Source organism: Bicyclus anynana, chromosome 14 (assembly GCF_947172395.1).
Source record: "Bicyclus anynana chromosome 14, ilBicAnyn1.1, whole genome shotgun sequence".
NCBI lineage: Eukaryota > Metazoa > Arthropoda > Insecta > Lepidoptera > Nymphalidae > Bicyclus > Bicyclus anynana.
In genome coordinates this window covers 14,334,917-14,360,494 of record NC_069096.1, presented here as the reverse complement: position 1 = coordinate 14,360,494, position 25,578 = coordinate 14,334,917, and the positions used below count along the sequence as shown (strand labels likewise).

Below are 25,578 nucleotides of genomic sequence, written 5' to 3'. Positions count from 1 at the left end.
TATGGAACGTAACATCACAAGATGAAATGGATTTTTTTTCATATACCTAGTATAATTAATGACCTATGTTTAATAATTGATTCTCGTTTAAAATTTTATGGAAATATTTTATTTTAGCATCATAGATGCACTATGAAATTGTTCAAAATCCTTTGGTGTTACAAATTTTACAAATTTTTATTTTTATAGTACGAGTAAATAGTACCTATCTGAAAAGTGAACTCTTGTGAAACGATAGTTTTACTTTTTTAATTAGAATTTTAAAATTTGTGCAATGAGGTCATGTTCCATAGAACAAATGGTAACATTTTCATGTAATTTTACTGTGATTTAATGATACCTACTCGTATAGTAATATCTACGAGTATTAATTTTAAGTTTATTAATAAAATGAAATTTTTGGTCTTTTCCTATTGTTTTGATAAACAATTTAATTTTAAAATAGGTAGGTGATAGGAAATAAAAAGCATTGTTATTTTTCAATACGAAAAAGTGTTTTATTACGCACTTATTATTTCAACCAAATGTTTATCAAATACTCATCTATAGCATAATGCGTACACAATCATAGAAGACACCACGTAACTTTATAATGCTTCGTCATTACATACTAGGAAAATACAAAAATATTAAGCGGTTTCCTTGATAACTAACGGGATATCTTATGTCTTAGGGCTATAGCACTCCTGATACATTTAACATCGTTTAGGTTACGTCACGTTAATAAATAACTCACTTTTTCACACTAATTGGTCATTCGCTTGCCATAATAATAATGCAGGCGAGAATCGTTTCCATTGGTCAATATGGCCTGCTAACCAGGTGCGGGAGATTGTTTAATTAATTGCTATTATAAACGGCATGCAGAACCGTTTTCTTAGGTTAAGAGGGTCAGTATTGAGTGCGTGGTATATTTTGTTTTCTTATGACATGATGAAGCCATTTCTGAGTTGTTAATCAGTATTCGGAGTGCCCGAATGTTCTTTAATGAAAAATTACACGCACAGAAGTGTGGATAGTTGTTGGTGTCTAATGGGTGGTGCTAAATGTATCAAGTGTGCTTAGTTGTTATATGCGAGTTGAAGATTGTCGTTCGTGAAACTACGCGACGTAAGAAATCATATATTTATTTTGTACACGACTGTTTTCTGACTTGATAATTTACTTTGCCTGAACAGAATTTTTTATATCGGATTTTATTTACCTATGGGCATATCCTAAAATCTTTTCGTATTTTGGTTAGCATGCTGATCCTTACGCAGAGTAGTTTCAAACGTTCGAAAAACGGCTCCGGTTCGAAATATATCTTTATATTATGCTGTAGACGTATTTTTCAGCATAATAATTATGTCTACCGGAGCCGTTGTTTTCAATTTCAAACGACGTAATGCACCGCTTTCACCACCATCTTGGTTATCAGTTAAAATTCCAATAGGTGGATTGGTATTTCTAAGAGACGATAAATCACAATTGAGAATTGCACACATACGGGCAACCAAGTTATTGCATTACAGGTTTATTGTGTACATTGTGCAGTAGTTGTTTCAGTTAATCCATACAAAATGTATGGAACAAAACCATACAACATACAAAAAAACGTTAATAACTTTACTGGTACTATTTTTGAAAAATGGTACTGGTACTATTTTGAAAAACTTTGCATCAAACAAATTCCATTATATTAGCCCTATGCTCTAAAGCAAGCTAATATAATAGAGTGTCTTAGATTCATTAATTTTACTATTAATTACAAATATCAAACTTAGACGTCATAAAGGATGAATTAAAAAGATATATCTCTAAAAATAATCTTGTACTTTTACTGCATTCGTTTTGTATAAGCTGGAAACATATTAACACTTTCCGTGTGTAGAGTGAAACATTTCGATGTCCAGAACTACATAAATCTATCAAAGAGATCAGTTTGAAATCTATTTGGGGGCTAATGCTGTACTATATTTTGATTTGCGCATATGTAGCACATGTGTCCACGTCATTAACATGTGTAACATATATTACTTGAAAATTAGTTTGAATAAAATCAATCAGTAAAGATCTTTGTCTTTAAGTCAATTGCGCCCTTAAAAATACCAAAACGATGATAAATTGTGGTGCAAGTTGTAATATTCAACAAGTTGGTAAGCGTAATCTATGGTGGAAACATTTGCGACACATCACCTCATACAAAGTGCTACAATACCACTTTTTCTCGGGAATAGAAGAACTATAGAGTTTATCAACAAAACCCAGGAGAATAGATAAGCGTGAGGTAATGTTGGTTATTTCTCATGCGTTTATTGCATACAAAATATCACCTTTGTACAATTTGAGATGGGGTGTAGCAAAGGTGTTTCCACCAACATCTCTTAACTCGAGAACAATACAACAACCGAATTCGGCCAACATCCGCGAAAACTAACATTTATTCTCTCTTTATAACCTCCAATACTGATGGCAATCTTAACAATGGTCCAAAAATATCTAATAGCATCCCTAAACGATCGAGTAGAAAAATACATTACTCACAGAAATCTAACTTCTTTTTTTTATTTCTCACTTTTTACGTCACCATGATATTTTTTTTTTGGGTGTGTCTCGGTTCGAACGGCAAAGACAAGATATACATTTAGGTCTAAGAGTGTTAATTTAAAAACTACTGTGACAATCTCAAAGAGCTTGACTATTTGTATTTACACGAACACTATGAAGCCTTTTAGTTATGTTTCCAGAGGCGAGTGTAAGTGGACGAATACAGAAAATTATCACCTGTGATTATAGCAAAATAATTAATATTTTTTAAGGACAATACACACTTAATTGAGCTGACAACATACTTGAGGGCGCAATCACGTGCGTTGGTTCTTATTAAAGTATATATTGCTATAATGTTTTATATTATTAAATCGAAAACTTCTTTTTTTAATCTCCGTTTTTCTATATTTGTTCATATATTTTATTGTGCCGGATTGCATAACAAGACTTCATAGTGTCTCGTGAATACGCCTTTTTAGCATAATGTTCATGAAAATTAGACTAGAATTCCCGTGCAAACATGTCCGACGTTTTAAAGTTAATTAAGTATTTTGGTTATTTTTGTCAGCAGGTTATCACACTTCTATTTCATTTCACAATTATGGCTTAAACAGAGCTTCTTCGTCGAACATGTGCGCGCGTGTGGACCCAGCTTTATTACATCTATTGACACGGTTCATATGCGATAATTTTACTTGCACAAAGAATGAACACCACAACATTGTACCAGAGATCTATCTGTCAAATTAATTTGACATCTCAAATATCGCTAACATCCTATTCTACTTTACTATTACAGCGTCTGTATTATTTTTGGTATTTTAGAAGAAACAAAATTTTACATGAATTACTCTCAAACATGGACAGTGTCTTCTTTGATGGCACTCCCACACAGTCACAGAATGTTATACAAAGACTGTAATATATTACCTAACATTCTATTACTAAATGTTACAAAGTAACAAACAAAATTTGTAACACTGCTGAAATCAAAGAGAAATTGCGCCGGTGTATAGTAACTAATGAAGTCTGAAGATGCACAGGAATATAATTCGATCAACACATCGATTCTTTGATCTATACCTACACATTCTTAACTGATTTCATAGCTTAACCACAAAGCACCTTAATTAAATAACGTTTTATACCGTTACATCGATACTGATACATACCAGTAACGTTATCGATATAACCGTTATGTCGATACAGTTATTGATGAATGTGTTATGAAAAAGTAAAAGTTAGTTATGTTAACACCTGTGTGGGAGCGCTGTGATAAGTCGTTTTTCATGAAACATTGTGCACATGTATGTACTCTTAACATTTTCTTAACCCTATGTTATCAGATAATATGATTATACACAAAACAGACAATATCGCGAACTTTGCAAATTGCAATGCGTTTACCGATTAACCTTACGTATTATTACAAAAAAGACGTATCTTGATCGCATTTATCACAAAATACATATACCATTATTGAACACCAACAGTTTATTTTAGCGTCTAATAAGCATGTTCGAAATGCTATTTATTAGGTTCGCGTTACACGAACCGGTTTCAGTTAGACTTTTAATTATAACGCGTACTTATTTCTGGCTGTATCAGATACTATTTATAGCATTTGAACATTAACAACTAAAGCATAAACCTTTTACAATGTATGTAATGTCTTTATTTGAAGTAACATATTACTTAAAGTTTAATTAAAAAGTTCTGATAAAATTGATTTAAAATCATTACGTGATCGATACCTAAAACTCTAGTAATAATGTTTTCGTTGCATGTATTAATATTGCGTGGATAAATTTATAATGAAACCGGAACGGAGCGGAACCGGTATCTGTGTAACCCGAACCTTAAAGAGTAACGTTACAGATATAACGTTTTTTCGTTTCAACGAGCACGTTTTAATATAAGCTGTAGGGAAAAGCACAGGTGACGTCATCAAACGGTGTCATACTGCACGATGAGGACTTCATAGGCTAAGAGCGGCGAAACGTTTTGTTATTACACATTCACTCTTACATAGATCTTTTGATGTTGAACAACCGTTGTATATTCTAAAATTCAAGTTTAGCGTGTAAATCATTTTTATGTTTCTTGTTTTTAATTACTATGAACAAATCATTAGCCAACTCTTAGCCTATAAATCTTAGCACATGCCAATGTAATACGAACAAAGCCAAACTTAGCTTTTGTATTATTGTGTAACAGAGGGACAACAATTCACACATTCAGTTTAAGTTAAGTTTTAGTCTTAGGTCCGTTGTGATTGAAGATTTAGAGCATATTTAATTATATTTTTGTTACTTAAGATACGACGTCGATTTGGGCGTAACAGAATGTATCATATTTTTTTGTCGGAAAAAACCATTTTCAAACATTTCAACATAAACTATTAGTGTATTGATGAAATTGGTTTGGATAAAAAAAATCATTAATACCAGAACTCATGATGATGATGATGATGATGATGATGATGATGATGGTGATGATGATGATGATGATGATGATGATGACGATGATGATGATGATGATGATGATGATGATGATGATGATGATGACAAATATCTGTTATATCCAAATTGGCGCCACCATAGAGTGTACATATGTATGCCGTAACAAGTACTTACGTCTTTCGTCCCGATAATAATAATTAGATAACTGTATCACACTATACAATCCTGTTAAGCCTAACTTACACTTATCCAGTATTCGACCGAGTGAGACAGTCGAGGGGACTGGAAGATTTGCCTCGGTCGTACTAGACAGGTGTAAATCAAACATTACACTCGGTCCGTCACATTTTTTTCTATTTAGACATTAGGATATCCACATTCAATTTGATATTGATAGTTATTCGTTACTAAATAATAATCGAGTGTAAAGAATAGTATTGAATAAGAACAGATAAGATATAAATAAGAAGATAAGAAGAAGCTCTAAAATCTTAAGAATTCAATTTGTAGAGACCTATCACTACGTACCTACTGTCATTTATAGATTTGTAGTTGAAATAATTCATTGTTTTAAGTATGTATTTGCATTTTTTTTGACCAATATTCCATGCCTTCTCCAGAAAGTTGTGAAGATTGTGTTAGGACTTAGTGAGTGGAAATGACAATGACCAATGAGCGGGGCTCGCCTTCGTATTAATTTAGGTGTGGGTATATTTCTATAAAGTTGTATTGTAACTGTTGTATTACCGTATCAATATCAACGTCTAATAGAAAATAACATAACGGACGTCGTATAATGGCCAGGGCATACGGTGACAAAATTCAGCTTTAATATATTTTAGCAGCAACTCGAAAAACGATGATAGATCGTCATCGTGATATATCATTTTATTGTTTTACCATTAAGAGTATGTATTCTGTGGTTCTACCGAAACGAAATGACTCGCTACGCTATGCGTTAAAGGGGGGTAGAGCTTAGACCAACCATACTGCCGTAATGCGAGTCATCAAGTAAAGTATAATATTATGGAATTGCATCAATATGCTAGAGTAAGTCACCGTATGCGCTTACCTTATTAAGCCGCGTATACACTTCGACGAGTAAGTTCCCAAATGAATACGCGCCTTCAAATGAAAGTTATTTTACGTTACCTATTGTAAAAATAAACATCCATTACTATTATTATTATAATAATATTATCGACCAACGAGCGTCTAGCTATGTTGAGTTCATTATTTAATATTTATATATGTATAATACATTTGTATAACACTAGTGGCAGTTTCAACGCTCTGATAAAAAAGGCGATGGTGAAATTCATAAGGCGAAACACGTCACAATATATCAACTGATGCGGCGGGAATCGAACCGGCTACCCGTGGGCTGTTTACGTGTCAACAATCTATACAGGTCACAATGGCTCTTCTGATAGAGCTATACGCTTTAAATCTTAAGGAAATATCACTTAATCTTCGCCTTAAAAATTTCCTTCAAACAACGGATTGTTTCTAGAAACACTGAGAGTTAACAACAACAGATAAGACTATTTAAGCTGCATAAAGGTAGTACAAGTTGTAGTACAAGCTGTAGTACATTATGTAACCGTTATAGTACAGTATCTTTTTACAACTGTAATACTGTTTTAATTGGTATTGTTAACTCTTCGTGACAGTTGGGCGCTAGAAAAATATTCACGATGGCAAAAATCACGCTTCTGCCGTCCGTAGACTAAAGACTTTACCTGATGTGTATAAAATAGATTTTATTAATTTGATTTTATTTCATTCCATTGATAAAAATGTTTTCCTCAAATCTATTGGGGTTTTTTCGTTTTGCAAATATAATACATTCATAAAATCTACTTATTCATCTTTTAGGAATACGTACCTTATTTTCAGGTTGAAATTGTCCCAAACTTCACCAAAATTGGTTCATCTTTTCCTGTTTCAGAGTGAAATGTCTGAAGAGGATTTTAGTGTAGTCTCAATAACTGGCATATTTACCCCTAGTTTGGTACGCGGTTACAAAAACAAACAAAATAAACTGTTTAAATAAAGTTATCCCAAAATGTATCATAGTCTTCTAGTCAGCGGACGGCAGTATTGCATTTCGAATATAATAATGTTTAAAAACTGTATCGAGTTAATTCTATATTCACATAAGCATTTTTGCTAGCTGCGTCTAAAGATGTCATTTCTTATTCCTTTCCAAGATTTTTTGGGATGTTCTAATTTTGGAGACAAATCAAACGCATCCAAATATGTAAACTTAAATCAGTCATATGTCGGGATGTGACTAACATAAGTTCGTTGTTATTTTTATTATAGGGATTTATGCGTGTTAGGACGTGAATTGGGCATATCATTAGAATTAACTCAATACATATAAGGATTTTGTGAACCCGACTACGCTACCATGTTTTGCATGTTTGTGTAAATTTCCAAATCTAGCATATTCCTGACTTGCAGGTAATAAGTGTAATATCTTTAATTATACAGCTATACATCGATTAGTGTCAGTTCAAATTATATGTATTTGTTGTATTCAGTAGGCGCAACATGCGTTAAGGATGTAATATTATGTGATCTTAAAATTATAACTATCGTTAGATTATAATCTATCTCGCGAGATTGTGAACTATCAAAAGGTTGTGAACTCCATACATACTCCTAAGAACCGGAACTTGAGTGCCTCAGAATCCAATTGGTTACGTTAGGTTAAGTTAGGTATTTTTTTCATTTGTACATTCTTCCTTATAATAAACCGAATAATAACACGTTAAATTGTAAGCAGTATGTTGCGGTTCACAATCTATCGACAGTTTACAATTTCGTGAAATAAATTATAATCTAACGGTATTTACAACTTTACGGTGACATATACGTGAAGAAAAAGACCTCTCTTTCATCCCAACACAATAAAAGAGAGATCGATAGTTTAGATTCCGCTCCAATTGGTCGACACGATGATGTTAGAAGAAAAAAGAGATAGATAGGTTACTACATTCGATGTTTACAACTCGCATACAAAAGTTATTTCAGCGGCGTTGTCAACGGCGCGATGACCGTGCGGCGACTGAGCTCAGGTTTGCTAATTAGCATAGTTTTAACGTGCCACTTGAGATCCGCGTATAACCTATCTACCTCTCTTTTCTTCTAACATCATTGGATCGACATTTGTATTTCTCCCATCTCGACTATTATGCGCGCATTTGCAGCCTACTGGCCTATTTTCTATTTTGGTTTATATTATCAACATATTAAAGTAAACAACAATACTATTATACAAAATACAAATGTCATCCGGTGCTTACTGGATATGATAAAGTATGTTGATGACATTTTGTAAATTGATTTTAATTTTAATTTAATAGGTTGATAATAAAGACAAAATAGTGAATAGAATAGCTGGTGTGTAGGGCTATTATATTGGCTATTATCTAGTTAGACAATGTTTATCATACGACACGTGAGCTTATTTTATCATTGATGACATGTGTTATTGTGTAATTAGTTACAATGACTTATAAAATCACTAAAGCACGAGCAAAACGTCTTCTCTCAAATTACCAATACGCACTTACAATCCATTTTGCTTGGTGTATTCCCGAATAATTTCGAACGATTTTCGTTTGTTACTCAGCTCATGATGAGACCGAAATTTGTCGGGAACACACCGACTATTTACCACACGATATTTTAAACTCTAAACCATATTCATAAACATGAAAATTTAAACAATTCTTCAAAGTAAAGTACACCTTAAAACCTACTGTTTAAAGTTCACTTTACTTGGAAGAAATTTGAAGTTTAAATCCTTAGTCCATGCTTATAAATAAGGCTAACACTATCCGAATTATACATATATACTTTTTACACACTCATACATGTTCATCACAAAGACTATGCACACTATGATCCCAAATTCGATGCTTATTATAGTACATTTTCCCATAATATAACTATTTAGTACAGTCAATAACATCGTTCTTTAAGTCCCTTCAACGCGCAGTCGGGTTGAAATGTATATATTTATATTTATAGTATTATCGGACGTTATGCTTAAAACGTTCAAGAGCATTTCAACATTATAAGATTTAAAAGTGGCTTGTTAAGTATTTTACTCGGGTAGCGAGTTTCGAAGGTCCATTTCATAGTTTCACAAGGTACTGGTCTAAGAGCCGTTATTAGAAATATATATTCCTTATGCTGGATCTCGTACTATACTATATTGTTGTATAAATAATATGGAAATGCTCTTTAGGTTAATTAGATACACTTAACTTGCAATGGAGACACCAATCAAGTACGTTATCATAGTACGTCATACACATCGTCCGTAATCACATCGTCACATCACGCAAGTCGCCTCCGCAAATGTAGTAATAGGGTTGTACGAATTTCCATCGTCGACATATCGATACATTCATTGGTAAATCGAAGCTCATGCATATTTCTTACACGGATAACATCATTATTATTAATTAAATGAAGTACCATATGCATATTAAGATAAAATATACGGGGTTAAATGTTTCTACTAATTAAATATTATTATACTTTTAATGGAAACAATAAATGAATAATAAAACTCGCTCCTAAACCTTCTTCTATATAAAAATTGATCACGATCGCGTCGAATCATCTCCGTTTACCGACTATCAAGTAAACAAAAAAGATCAAATTAACTTTAAACTCTGTAAGTATTCCTCCAAAAGAAAATCATATACAGATACAGCTGGACAATCAAAATGATGATCTAACTAAAAATTCAAAATCATAATAATTAGCGCAAATTAATTACGGAATTTAACTCCGCAAACACATTGTTTCGACTAGTTCTCTATGTAAAAAAGTAAAAACAAAAAAAAATAAAAGCCATCTTGTACAGCTGAAATCATTAGGAACATACATCTGACATCTCTGAGCAACTCTTTTGAGAAAAAATCGTTCAAGAAATTCAAAACTCTACACTAACATACTTATCACAGGTTAAGGGGACAAGAGAAAGTATTAGTGTTCTCTCAATACAGCGATTACGTGTAAAATAACCTAATACAACTTAAGGGTAAGTCGCGCGTCAGCGGCGAAACTAAAATCGTTTTTTTTTTAATTATAAACTAAAAATTAGTATAAATTGTAAGCCCACTGCCCAACGCTGGGCGGCTGAGATCGATTACTTATGTGTATGTAACCACTGTGCTCAAGCGCTTGAAGCCTAATGACAATCGGTCAATTCCGTACAATCATTCAATACCAATCCGTCGGGATCGCTCGTTTACTTCAGAGACGCACGAACCAGTCGTCGCCGATATTCCAATAATATTTTTTACAGTATGACAAAAATAATCTCTTTCCGACTACGACTGGTTCGTGCGCCTCGATTCGCTCTGTGCTACGTAGGTGGGCGAGGAGGCCTCGCCTGTGACGTCATCACGAGGGTTCGAGCCTGCGTGGTGGCATATCCCGATCCCGATCACTTCACATCCCGATGCCGATCGGCTGGTTAATTGACTCGAGTCTCGGTCCGTTCATGTCACAGCACTATAGTCCGAGCACACACTAGTCTCCGGCACTCAGTCCCACCCGTTCTCTTTCACCATGTGAGCGAGCTCGATTATGAACTTGCCCTCTTTGTATTTCTGACTCGACTCGAACGCGTACTCCTGGAAATGAATAACACGGATATATTAGACTTGGATCGTATCGATCAATCTTTTTCATTGGTTAGGTGTTATAATAAAAGTGAAATAGGTACTTTATAGTTGAAACAATGTTTTTCTACTCTTAATTTAGAACCTTAAACCATGTCACAAAGCTATTTATTCCTACAGGTCATTTGGTAATGTTTATTACCACACGGGTAAACCATGCTCCAATGACTTTTTTTAATTTTTAAATAGTTCCATGGCATGGGCTACAAAAATTAAGGCTTCCATAAAAGAGACAAAATCTAGGAGGACACGCCAATAAAAAATGTAGGATGCCTAGCGCCAATAATAATTTATATATTAATTACCAAGTTTAATTTATATTATTACGGTCGTAGAAAAAGTATTGTATGCCAATGCAATGACGGCCATCGTAGCACCTCGTACTGTCTAGTGTGCAATTCGGCTCATTACACAAACGAGAATCGCAAAAATAACTAATATACGTTACTCATTACTAAAGTTCACTTCACAGTTTACTGATTTGAAAAGAAAAGGTATTCATGCCAATGGAGTAGCTACACAGGGGCATAGGCTACAATGCCCTGGGGCCCTAAAAGCTCAGGGATCCCTCTAATCCATATCAGAATATCGCGATCGAACTGAACTTATAACTTTTTTTATTTGCACCAAGGCCCGTGGTTACGTAGCTACGCCACTGATTCATGCTCACATATTTCCAGCCCAGCATGGTCTTGCAGCACTCGCAGTAGATGTCACGTTCACATGTAGAGTATGTACTCACATATTTCCAGCCCAGCATGGTCTTGCAGCACTCGCAGTAGATGTCACGTTCACATGTAGAGTATGTACTCACATATTTCCAGCCCAGCATGGTCTTGCAGCACTCGCAGTAGATGTCGGCCACGGCGTGCAGCCCCGTCAGCAGCACGCGCTCCTCCGCCGGTCCGCACCCCACGTTTACACTGAAATCGGAACATAACCTCTTTTAAGTAGTCTGTTAACTACAAAAGGCATTTTTGATAACTTTGTGGCACCCGCGGACTTACTGGTGTTGGCTCGACCTCCTCTTTATATTATTGTGTATGCGTAAATTGCTTTAACCATGATAAACATAATAATTTATTAATCTGAGCTAATCTATAATGTTTGTCTTGTGGTAAAATTATCGCTTAAGCAAGAGTATAACCTCGAAGGGCATGAAAATTTAGTCAAGAGTTTCGTGTAGCCACTTTTTTAAGGTATACACAGGATGTTGGCAAAATTCTGTACTGTTCGGACTTCGGAGATTCCGCAAACGACAAGACTGGCCTTAGGATAGAGAATTAAAGAGTCCAGAGTAATATTGTAACAATACGATTTACGTGAGCGAACACAAACCAGCACAATACCGCTTAGTATCTAATCAAGGAGGAAAGGGTTGCATTAACCATAGTGTCATACAATATAACAGCATCGTCATTTAACCTGAGAGATCATCGTAGGTGAGCACTAAACTCGAATAAAAAACAAATAGGTAAGCTCGCTGTCGTGGGTACGAACTATGGTCCATTTTACAATTCATAAAACCTTGAATTCCTTGCTCCGTTCAACAGCTTCTTGCATTTGTAGTAAACAATTCCACGAGAATAAAAATGCCGGTAACGCAAGTCTGAATAGAATATTGGCTCGCTCAAGGATAGTGCATAATACGGCCTCATAATATATGAAATATGCATGACAGTAACCCAATGTTGTGAAGAAATAGGTCGCGCTACGAATAACTTGCGATATTGAGACAATTCCACCTACTTCATATGGTTTTACATTCAACGTATTGTGCAAATTCATTTGCGCAAGCTTTAATGGATTATTGGGTTCCGTCGTAAAATAACTAGGAAGATTATATAACAGGTTGGCTGTCTATCTGCGGTTTATATAGGGACTTCTTCTCTTCTTTTCTTCTTTAATCATAATAGTATTCTATTCTATCTCTAGCTGTAGATTCTTAATGTCTTGTCTTGCTTATTTCTGTTGACAAGTTTAGCATTTCCGTGTTTCGGTGGGTATAGTTGCCCGTAGAATTTTAGTATAGCCCATAGAATTTTTAGGCAATAGAAATGGCGAAATAACTACTCGTATATTGTTCCTTTTAGGATTATCATTGCGTCTGTAACCAACTACATTGCTAGTGTACCTAGTACTAAAGTATACCTAATACAATAATGTACAAACTTACACTGAATTGAAAAGGTACGCGCGCCCCTGGCTGCCTTGGAACGACTGTAAAATAACAGAACACAATTTTATAATGCTGCAAAACAAATAAGACAGTTAATGAGTTAATTTAGAAGCATCACGAACTGCGGCCGGCGGCTAGCATGGAGGCTGCAACTTTGTTGCTTTCACGACAAACATTGCAATTTACTTTCTAGGGACTAGGTAACCATTTTTTATATATTTTTGTTACAAGTAATCATTGTTCTAAGTCTATTTTATGGTATTCTACTTGGCTGCATTCGATAATGCAAATATTTTTTTAAAATTTAATTAAAAAAAAATAAAGGCAGTGGTCACCTTTGATATAAGCTGGTCATGGTTGGCCAGATGCGCGTGGCAGTGGACGCAGCTGTAGGAACAAAGCACCGCCGGATTTAGGAGTAGCTCTTTGCCTGGAACGTCATGACGGATGTGCGCGCATTGACCGCGCCGTCGCCTGCCACACGCCGCGGTCAATCAGTTATAGAGAGAGTGGTCATCTTGGATATAAACTTGTCATGGCTGGCCAGGTGCGCGCGGCAGTGGATGCAGCTGTAGGTGCGGTACGCTTGGAACGTCATGAGGGACGTACGCGCGCCCGCCACGCCCTCGCTTGCCACTCGCCGCGGTCAATCAGTTATAGAGAGAGTGGTCATCTTGGATATAAACTTGTCATGGCTGGCCAGGTGCGCGCGGCAGTGGATGCAGCTGTAGGTGCGGTACGCCTGGAACGTCGTGAGGACGTACGCGCGACCGCCGCGCCCTCGCCTGCCACTCGCCGCGGTCAGCAAGTAATAGAGAGTGGTCACCTTGGATATAAGCTCGTCATGGCTGGCCAGGTGCGCGCGGCAGTGGATGCAGCTGTAGGTGCGGTACGCCTGGAACGTCGTGAGGGACGTACGCGCGACCGCCGCGCCCTCGCCTGCCACTCGCCGCGGTTAGTCAGTTATAGAGAGTGGTCACCTTGGATATAAGCTCGTCATGGCTGGCCAGGTGCGCGCGGCAGTGGATGCAGCTGTAGGTGCGGTGCGCCGGCGGCAGGTACGCCTGGAACGTCTTGACGGGCGTGCGCGCGACCGCCGCGCCCTCGCCTGCCACCCCGCCACGGTTAGTCACCCCGTCACGCATGAGTGCCTGCTAGCTACACACACACACCCCGTCAGCGGCGCCCTGCGGCCCTGCGCCCGCGCTTCACATTGACATTGCCATCGTGCGTTCCGCGAGTTGAATGAATCTTCACAGTCTTTAGCATCCAGTCAGTGTTTTAGCGATAGCAAGCGTTAAGATCAAACTAAGTACCTAATGTAAACCTTCGAAGGCTCAATAATGAATCTCGAGAAATCGAGAAGTCCATTATAGGTTATTTGACTTATCTACTTGGAAGATAAAGGGGAAAACTGGTCTTGATTTAAAGATATGGCAAAGGCTTTTGTTTTGTCTTGTAAATTAAAAAATCTAGTCAATGTAGGTATGCAAGTAAAGTTAGTTCGTCAATTACTTAGGTATTAGTATAAAATAGATGGACACGAGCAAAACTTGATATTCTTTTTTACAAAATATCGTGTAGGTTTCGTGGTGTTTTGGTGTTAACACGTTTATTCTAGCGAATAGACTGCACTAGAAAACAGTGATTACTTTGTAATGTTGCAGAACCATTAAAGCAAACGTAGGCACAATACCTGTACGTAAAATGTAATTTGATCTTATCATTTGGCATTAAGTAAAAAATGGATGCTATTGCTTACAAGGCTCATATTTGTATAATACAAAGGTGTCATATTCAACGTCGTAAAACGCGCCGATGTTTCAATTTCAATGTCGTAGAGAACCAGGGCGCCGCATTACCAAACTTGTGAATGCAACGATACATCGGAGTTATCGCAATCCTTTGTATTGGCTGAGTTCAAGCTCCTATTGCGAAAACTGATAGAGCGAGTGTCAGACAATAAGAAGCGTTGCGACAGTCGCATCGGTTGCATCAACGTCGGGTAATCCGAGGGCAGCTTTTATCAAAAGATTCGTTAAATATCATCCCCACTTCCAATCTAGTCTGCCCTAAGTGCACTATACTGAATCGCCATTGGGATTGCTTTTTAGACTATAAGTTAATTAAAGATTAATGTGTAAGTATAATAATTAAAAAAATAAAGCTATCTCTTTGCGGTTTGAGCGTGCGCAGACGGTCGCTAGAGGGGGACCTGTGTAGGTATCAGTCTATTTTAACGGTCCAGCCCCCCTAGCCTAATGGCACGTCGATTCTCTTGCTACGATCGCTAACACTTCGAAAATTAGAAAGATGTATGGGAATGACATTTGCTATCGACAGGTCACGTGATCAAGATCTGTCATTCCCATATATTTTTCTAGTTTTCGAAGCTTTAGCGATCGTAGAAAGAGAATCGACATGCCACTTGGCTAGGGGGGCAGTACAGGCCCTATCATAATTGTTAACAAGGGGGTGTAGCATCAACGATATCCCCACTCCAGAAATTTTTACTGAAAATTTCGTAGAAGAAAGAAATTATTTTTAATAAATAATGTACTTATTTCAATGTTACGTGTCATGTCGTCAACAGTAGGTAGGTGTTTGCAGATTAATAACCACTAGATAACGAGTCGGTCGTAGTAGGATATTCCCTAAGCTTGCGTTTATTAAAAATATTCAATTTATTCATCAGAGACGTGCCCATTTGAACAATAATATGCAATCCTTAATTTTTAACTTAATAATTAATAATGAATCTAATCCCAATAGCAATCTATTTTATTTTATAGTGCACGTAGGGCGTCACAGTAACAGCACTCATGCGGCGAACACAACAAAAGCATTGTATTGTATGCACACTATTTTAACCTGGCATCATCAACACATTTATCATTAACAACCCATTCGGCTCACAGTTGAGCACGAGTCCCTCAAAATGACAGGGGTAAGCCGTTAGGTCTTAGTCTACCACGCTGACCATATGCGGATTGGCAGACTTCACACACTGTATGCAGCAGCAGGTTTCCTCACAATGTTTTTCACGATTCACATAACTGAAAAGTTGGAGGTTCATGTCCCGGACACGATTCGAACCTCAACCCTCCGAATCGAAGGCAGATATCCACTGGGCTATGATGTCAACACACCGTTTATTTTTCAGCTAAATTTCACAGGACATACTAGGAATACGTATTAGAATGCGCTGATCTGTACCGGTCAATCTGAGGCACAGTGTTCACGTTCAGCCTCATCATGTACCTACAACCTCATGTTCAACCTCATGGACAACCTCATGTTCAACCTCATGTTCAACCTCATGTATAATCTCATGTCAAGCCTCATGGACAACTAGAATGTGCGAATATTTCTGTTGCCAAGCATCGCTGCACTGCAAAGTTCCCCGAACGCTGTTCTTTGAACGGACTGAAAATGGATTCATCAGTGCGACATGACGTCTAGCAATTCGTAAACACTAGGTAATACTGAATGTGTTGCCGTGCCAGATTAAAATAATTTGCATAGAAAAACAGTAAACATCGGACTTATCTTATCTATTAGAGGTCAAGACTTAAGGTCGCTGCATACGGAACGGCGTGAACGTCGAGGGGACTCGTGACGTATACCATTTTGTATGTAAAGATATTTCTAAAGTTTCTTGTTTCGTCTAAGTAAAATTACGTTACGTATGTAGCCTAATGACATTGTATTTGTGAAAATCTACATAAATATACCAACAACATTTAGTTTGAAAGCTAACTGAAATTGCGATCGCATTTTCGTTTATAGTATAAGTATTTTGTTTTGTAAAATATTAGATGAAAGTGGTTTTGCAAGCAATGTTTCCTTTAATACGATTTTGCATACGCTAAGCATGTTAGTTCATAAGTTGATTTTTTGTATGTGTAAAAATATGTAAAAGTCGCTAGCAAACTTAATAAATAAATAAATAAATAAATAAATAGCCTGCACGCTCGTTTGAAAAAACTGCATTGTAGACCGCCTTAAAAAATGAGGTGGTATATTCGATCTGTGTTTATGTATGTTTTTATGTCTGCAGCTCCACCAAAACGTACTGAACCGATTAGCATGATAGATAGGCGATTAGGCTTTCTTTAAAAAAAAAATACGATGTAGTTACGTATGATTAAGGCGAACTGAACGGTGAATTTTACACATTGCTAAATTATACACACTCTGTCAAATGAATAGACATTCAAAGAAATACAAATAGAACTAGTTGACTTCAAACTCGTTAAATTGCCATCAATTGTGGCAATTAGAATCACTGTACTAGTTCCTTGGTCTCTTCTACTTATTAATTTGCATAGAAACAATAGATCGCTTCTATTAAACCAACTGCTGCAAGATTACCTATTGCATGCTTATTGCATTGCAATATTGTTGCTCTTATTATTTTAGTGGCTTTTAAATACTGATAAACTTGTTACATACATAACGTATTTTATCAGACGGGACGTGACATAAGATTTTTGGGAATATCTCCAGACAACAGTGATGTCCTGGGTACGATTCAGTCGGTTTAGGATTTAATATTTCCTAAATTGGGTAAGGAAAGACGTATCACCAAGTGATTTAGCGTCCCGTTACGATGCCGCGCAGAAACCGTTAGGTTGGGTATGGGCAGAATAAACTTGTATTTGTACAAGTTTATTCTGCCCATACAAGTAAGCCCCCTACCATCTTAGACTGCACCGTCACTTAAGATCTGCCAGTCAATTCACTAACATTGACGTTTAAATTAGTCTACCTACTCTATGATATTCACGAAGGGTTGTCAGTAGGCACCAGATGACATTTTTTACCTATAATCTCAATTTTAATCAGTCAGCATTAAATAGTGAATACAAAATCACGTGACTTAAGAATAACTCAATAGCTAGTTGGTAAATTTAAATTTCCTGTCTACTAACGAACGTCAAAGTTAGTGAGTTGGCCTGCAGGTGAGATCGCAGTCTAACGATCAGGCAGTCATAGAAGGGCTAACTTGCCATAGAATTAAAAACAAAAGTCCCTGGTGTAAGGGCCGGCGCATACCTGCCTGGCGCGAGCAGCACGCGCCCGCCGCCCACATGAGCCGGTCACCTGCCGCGCGCGCCCGCCCGCCGCGCCGCGCGCTCCTTCCTACCGCCCGCCACCCTCTGCGGACAAGCGGGATTGTGGTGTTAGCTGCGGGTAGTACAATGCATCGGTAACATACAAATGGTGTTAACGCATATGTATGGTTGCCATAATCTTCTATTAAGTATACATAATATTATAAAATGTGAAAGTAAGGATGTTTGTTACGCCGTCACGCAAAAACCTACTCAACCCATCGTTATGAAACTTACTCGTTGTTACACATACTCTTGGAGGTATTAGAAGTAGGGTAGCGGAAGAGTAAGGGTAGGGTCGGGGTAGGATAGAAAATTTTAATAACGATAAGGCAAAACAACTTTTGCCAGTATTTATATAAAAGCGAAGGGTAAAAGGTGAAATTTGGCAGGGAGGTTTTAGTTAGAAGACGTCTGTTATGAACGGATTTTGCGAGAGTGCTGCATTAAGGAAGCCTAAGGGCGGACAAAGTCGCGAGCGTATGCTATAATTGATAGGCCCAGAATAGACCGCGCCAAACTTCGAGTCCGCTCAGAACACGAGATATATAGCTGCGAAGTAAACGAAAACATAATCCATCTGAGTATATCTAGGTATAGTAGGTAAGTAGGAGTGTTGCAATGTCAGAGTGGACTCGAAGTTTAAATTATTGTTTTTATATCCAGAAGAGTAATTTAAACGGTGCGGTATCCCATCATAAGCCCATTAATTATGACTCAAACCCATCAGACAGTAACAAGTTCAGTGCACGAAAGGAGGAAATATTGGGTTCACAAGTCTGCAGAGTACGAAGCAACCAGCGGAGCGGCAAGGCCGCACTGTCACCGTGACGTGAGCCTATCTAGTACCTAACGAAACCTAGCAAAAAAGATACTTTTACTTCATTATTTTTATTTTTTAACCGTAACTTGAAGGTCATACAGTAATTTATAGCTTACGTTTGACCAAAACTTAACCCAATGGTAAGTAAATTGTAGCCTAACAGCTTAGGGGAACGCGCTTTGCATAGAAAATTCTCATTTGACGTGTACACACAAGTTCGAGTAAGTCAAATATCGAATCCATTTTATTACAACGTAAATAAACGCTAGACCCGGTCAGATATGTGCTGGCCCTTAGGGAATTGCAAACATGGAACAAAAAGGTAAGTTATTATTAATCACAGCAGTACCGCTGCCGTGGATTGATCAAAGAATTTCAGACTAAATTTGTAATACAGGAATAGATAGCTGAAAATCAAGATAACAGGCATTGCATCTTCTCTTTTCTTAATCTCTTGTTAGGTTATGGTACACATCGCATAATTACGACTTACGAGTAGGTAATATTATCATTAGTAGTACTCTTACTCGTAAGCTACATAACTTGCTCAAGGTGTTTGGATAGTACCGACCTATTGGGAATTTTTTATTTATTTATTTAGTTATTTATAATTAAGAGTACTATAGATTTGTACGAGTTTCTTCGACAGTTTACAGAATGCAGGCCAATGTTTATGAATGACTAACTTGATCTACAACCGCTTCTTGGGAACAACTATTTCAATTTTGTTTATATAATTTGTGCCCGTGGGTTTATTTCTCGGAAGGTGTGACATCAACCTTTGAACGTAGAAAAAACTAATTAGTTAAAACGAAAAGAGTACGCGCAACAACGAAACGGCGAATTGGAGCGAATTATTACTCACTCACGGCAAATAGGTTCGTTAGGGAAATTACTGATGACATTGCATGTAGGTAGTTAGTTAGTTAGCCAGTGTGCAAATAGTCGCCCGTTAGTCTAGCTGTATAGTTGCACATACATACATTACAACAGTAAACAAATCATCTTTATAATACATATATTAATGCGAGTGTTTTTAATTAATGCGAGTGTTTTTAACGGCTAAATCGATTTTGTTTATAAATCGAATGTGGTATATAGACAAAAGACGAAAGAAAGAAAAAGAACTTCCTTGCGAGACTATCACGCAACTTATTGATAGATTAACTATGTACATACAGGAACCGGTCTGCAGTGGCATTTGTAAGGTCTGAATAAAACATGATCCACACACCGAATTGCGAGCTTCAAAATATATTCCGTCATCCGAAAAAAGGAGGGTAGGAGTAAATATAATAAATTAGTTAACGTGTCAACTGTTGGACGCGAGGACTTATATTTAACTAGACGCGGCTTATGCGACTAAATTTGGTAGTATAAAATACAATCGTGATTTTTTCGCAACTACGATCGCGAGAGTGCTATCCCAAAGTTGATCCCAAGAGTTATTCGAATAAAAAATAGTTTTTGGTATCGTTGAAATTAATATGGAAAAGCAGTATATTAAGCTATAAAATATAATGTGTGTTACAAATAAGTAAGTATACGTTAAAGTAAGTAAAAGATATATATTTTCATAACGTTTATGAAAGTGTTTCGTTTGTTTCAGCATCACCTATATAATTAACGACCTGATTTTTATGCCATTTTACAGGGAGTTTAAGCTAAAATTAGAACAGGTTGTAAGCTTTAAAGAAGCGCGGCAAAAATTTGTAAATGCGGTGCATAAATATTTCGCACTTAAATGGAGGGCACGCGGTATCTAGTTAATTGTACGTCCGCGGTCGGAGGCTTAAAGTCAAGGATAGAGCGTCAAAGAACATAATTTGGTGAGCCGGTCACGTTCCGTCCAGTTTATTTAGCTCGTAAACTTATTATATAATTTAATATTACGATTTGCCAACGTTATTACTTATTACTCGACTTGTTCTCAGTCAAGGTAATCGTAATGGTGGGAAGTAAAAAAAATCTATTTTAAGTAAGTTACTTAAATGACTTAGTTGAAATTTAAAGTAGTTTACCTTATACAAACAAAGGAATAAAATTTAATAAAGGTCGCATGATAAAATTATAATTTTTTTTTATTTTCAGTTATCTAGGTCAGATAGACCCACTCTACAACTAAACTTTTAAAAGGCATCGTTAACCCTAAGACTAGTCACCCCCCAGGACGGAATGACCCATCTCTGATTTTTTCCTTGCTAGGGGACTAAACGATGAGGTCTAAGTTTGATCGCGCTTGCCTATAAGATGCCTATTCATTACCTATCATTGTCTTGAGATTTTTTTTTGGAAGTGTAAGAATGTATTCTGGAGATAAGCGTGAACATACTTTTACTATTTTGTTCCCAATTATCTAGTTATCCATTTATCAGAAGAATGAAAGCCACCAACGTAGCTCAACGAATCGCAAAGCTTAAGTGGCAATAGACGAGGAACATAGTTCGAAGGAGTCTATGGATGTTAGTGTTCAAACCCCAAGGTGCAGGAATAGCGACCCCGCACCAGAAAGCGCTATGTTGTTCGACCCCCCAGAAGGTGTACCGATGACGTCGGCCAGGGAGCCGCTGGTGACACTTCGTAACTACCCTTTTATTGTATAGATAAGAAACATGATCTACGTGAAGTAAATTTCGATTAGACGGCGGGTGGTCGCGGCGTCTGTCGGTCGGAATACCAAGTGTTTTCTGACGACGATCTTATTAATAGATTCCGCAACAGGAAATTAGCCCTAACTACTGAGGAAGCCTTAAATAAGTCATTCAAGACTTATATAATAACTAGCGGAAGCCCGCAACTTCGTCCGCATGGAATTTAGTTTTTTACTAATCCCTCGGGAACCATGGATTTTTCCGGGATAAAAAGTAGACTATGTGTTAATCCAGGCTATAATATATCTCAATACCAAATTTCAGCTAATTCGTTTCTGTAATCGAGGCGTGAAAGAGTAACAAACATTCATATCATCAAAATCATCAGTTTCAAAATTCAACAGCATCGAAAAGCAAAAGAGATCCATCCCCGGCCCAGGCCTATCCTAACCACCCGGCAATTTACCTAGATCTAAAAAAAAAATTTGATAATTCTACTTTTATAATGAAATCAATAATTTGTCCCTAACGGAGACAAGCAAAGATCGTATACCATACAGCCAAAGTTTTAGCGTTGGATTTGACAATTGTTTGACATACTCGTATTGTCTTTTTCTCTTCAAAAGATATATGTGGTCTTCGTATTATATTATGCCTTGATGCATGCTAAATTAATGCCTAATGAGGGGTTACCTAACTGTATGCCACACTATTGTCGATTCTCGAAGGAAATATGTGTAACTCAGTACGCATTCGTAACTACATAAAAACAATGCCAATTTGGACAATGGGCCAAACGTTGCCGCGGCAGACAGGATGCAAAAAAACCGGCGCTCGCTTGACTTTAACCTTTAGGGCAATATGGACAATGAGACAGCGTGGCCAGACTTGCGTAAAATAAAAGTTGAAAGAATCTCATGCTCCTACCATAAGTACCTACGGTAGACAACTATGTTTTAAGCTTAGGTATGTCGCAGGCTTCAAGGATCCAAACCCACAATTAGTCAGATCACCTATAAGTCACCTTTAATATTTTTATATTTACTATAAGATCTAAAATTTAAAATGCATTTATTTCAAGTTGGCTTGCTTTACAAGCATTTTTGAAAGGTCAAGGTTGACTATTTGTAAAGAAAGACTGTACCACCGGTGCGGCAGGCAGGTTCTGCTGAGAAGAACCAGAAAGAAACCCAACAGTTGCTCTTTTAAAAAAGCATTATAATTTCCAAATGATAATATTATTACAATTTCTTATACTTTACTTCTTGCGTGAAGGTGGAAGCTGATCCAATGACCTGCAAACACTTTTATCTTTAAGAAACTCATCAATTGTGTAGCGACCTCGAATTTACGAGTAAGTATTTGTACTAATTTATGTTTTATCTTTAACAGTATTTTTTGAACACGAAAGTTGACTGACTGGCGACTGGGGACATTATTTCTCAAGTTTCTAGTCTACTTGGACGGTTGAGTGCCTACCTTTGCCTACCGTACTTACATATGCAGCATGAGCTGACAAATTTTCAGCCTTTATATACTCAGAGACACAATTATCCGCCCACTTTAATATAATCGCGTTATATTAAAGAGGGCGGATAATTTTGCCTCTGAGTATATAATCGCGAAGGTCTGGCTAACACATGCTGACAATGTAATATATTATTCGGGTGGCATGAGTCACGCAGTTTGATGGAACGTCTGATGCTATCGCGAAGTGTGTGCAGAATTTGAAGTCGTTCGGCGGGCTTTGGAAACAATACAACAAATTATATAAATCGATATAATATTTATTTTTTTCAAAGTAGAATGATATGTTATCATACATATCAATTCAGTCTATATCATATCATAACATATCATATTATGTTATTATATGATATAGAATTTTCCTTACCACCGAAACCAAAATTGAAATGTAAGTATGGCTTTACTATTTCAATTTCAAGTTCAAAGCCTTTACTTAATTATTCCTTAGTAGTTGTATGGTTATACTATACTATTGACATACCTAGAGAACATATTTTATGAAGATTTTATAGTATGAAATAAAATACAAATATAAAAATCTTTCACTGTTGTAATGAACAACCCTTCTTTTTCTCTATGCTCCTATTGGGGTAAAAAAGAAAACATACCTACTGAGTAAATGGGCCGTAAGGTCATGGTCACTAATCTCTGCCTGTCCAGCCGGCCTATTCACTAACTTTGACTTATATTAGCCACCTTAATTAATTAACATCAAATCAACAAAAACGCATTTTTCGTATTCCGTAAAGCCCATTGTAAACAAACATCACAACTAACCGATGTTCACTAGCTACTTTATGATATCCACGGAGTGTTGTCAGTAGCCACCGGATGACATTTTTAGTTTTTACCTCTATTCTCAATTTTGATCAGATAAATAGTGAATATAACATGACTTTAGAATTACTACCAATAGCTAGTTGATGATATAACCACAAAAAGTACTCAAAGTAAATGAATAGGCCAACAGTAATAGGAAAAAAATGGTTTCCTAGTAAAATCTTGAATTAGAAGCAAAAATTACGAGATTTACCTACTCATTTGTTTGAATAACTTTCATTGTTTACTATACGACTAAATGAAATTAAGACACTTAGCCACTTTTATTCGCCTCAGTTTCGACGCGTTAGTGACATATTTATAGATTTAAATCGTTGAATTTTTATGTAATATACACTCTCCGCGGTTTCCGCGAAGTTTCCGTTCCCACACTGCAAAGCAAACGAAATGTTTATATACATACATTGTTCGTTTACATATTATTAACATTAACCTCGTGAATTTTATTGAATGAAATGTTTATTTCCCACATAAAGACACCGCGCAGACATCTCAACTCAGACATAACAAATAAGCCTCAACATTCGCTATCTATTAATATTTTCGCGTTTCCAAGTTCGTTCACCTCGGCCGATGACACATATATTCTAATCTCAGTCCTAAATATTATAAAGAGGTAAGACTTGATTTTCACTTTCTTTTGTTTGTTTGTTACGATTTAATTCAAAAGTAATCGAGCGATTTTAAAAATTCTTTCGCCATTATAAAGATGCAACAGTGCCTACTTAAGATTTTGTTTTTTTTTAGAATTTAAACTATCGTGAGTGTTATTCCGGTATAGGTGGACCGAGGATATCAAGCGGGTAGCAGGGAGCCGCTGGATGCTGGCGGCTCGAGACCGTTGTGCTTGGAGGTCCATGCAAGAGGTCTATGTCCAGCAGTGGACGTCTATCGGTTCGGCACTAACATTCTTCTTTGTCGCTACACTCTTGGCAGGGTGGTTTGTCGTCATTTGGGTGTGGTGGCAAGCCTTACTATCCGTGTCCATTCCTCCCATAGTGTCTCCTGGCATATCTCCTGGCATATTCGTGGAGCGAGCCATGGAGAGCGGTTTGCAATTGGTCAGTCCAGCGCATTGGTGACCTGCCACAAACTCTTGTACCCTCCACCTTTCATTGCACCATTAGTCGCTCTATGGACGTGTCATCTCTACGTGTGAACACTATCATAGGCTACATTTAATCCCCGATTTCCACGGCAAAAGAAACTATTCGGGTGAAGTCGCGGGACATCTGCTAGTCAAAGTGCATTTTGACGGCTTCCGTAGTGCAGTGGGATGCGTGGTGGATTCACACCACGCGTCCCATTTGTAGGTATTAGTATAGATACTTTTTATCCCGGAAAATCTATGGTTCCCGTAGGATTTGTAAAAAACTGAATTTTACTCGGGCGAAGTCGCGAACGTCTGTAAGCCCCTATTCGCACGAGCACTTTTTTAACGGACGTTAAAAAAGCATTCAAATAGAACAAATGCATTCTCAAGTATACATATGTTCACACGTCAGCGTTTTTAAAACGCGACGCTTTTTTCAAGCCGTGTTGCATTTTCTATTTTGGGCGTTGGAAATAGACCTTCATTTATCTTCATACTATATTTGAACGGTTTTTTAACTTCAAAAAATTTTTTGTAATTATGTTTCTTTTAAACTTAATGCCATTTAATTTTAATTTTATTATTTAAACATTCGTATACCTATTAGGAGAGCCGGAGGGTGTGGGTTCGAATCCGGTCCGGGGCATGCACCTCCAACTTTTCAGTTGTGTGCATTTTAAGAAATTAAATATCACGTGTC

General features: G+C 37.0%; 1 protein-coding gene across 8 annotated transcripts in view; it reads right to left on the bottom strand.

Moving 5' to 3' along the window:
* Window positions 1-469: 469 nt before the first annotated feature.
* The window catches only part of LOC112049830 (protein yippee-like), a 160,497-nt gene continuing 135,388 nt past the window's right edge, over window positions 470-25,578 (bottom strand). For 4 of the 8 annotated variants that reach the window (XM_052885268.1, XM_024087871.2, XM_024087874.2 and 1 more), the window contains exons 2-6: window positions 17,946-18,049; window positions 13,868-13,995; window positions 12,885-12,928; window positions 11,523-11,631; window positions 470-10,660 (exon numbers count right to left, since the gene is read on the bottom strand). In XM_052885268.1, coding sequence (XP_052741228.1) covers window positions 10,571-10,660; window positions 11,523-11,631; window positions 12,885-12,928; window positions 13,868-13,995; window positions 17,946-17,982 — 408 coding nt within the window. In that variant the 5' untranslated portion in view covers window positions 17,983-18,049 and the 3' untranslated portion in view covers window positions 470-10,570. Of the gene's footprint in view, window positions 10,661-11,522; window positions 11,632-12,884; window positions 12,929-13,867; window positions 14,046-17,945; window positions 18,050-25,578 lie in introns of all 8 variants that reach the window. The other 4 variants (XM_052885266.1, XM_052885264.1, XM_052885265.1 and 1 more) reach the window with 2 other exon arrangements.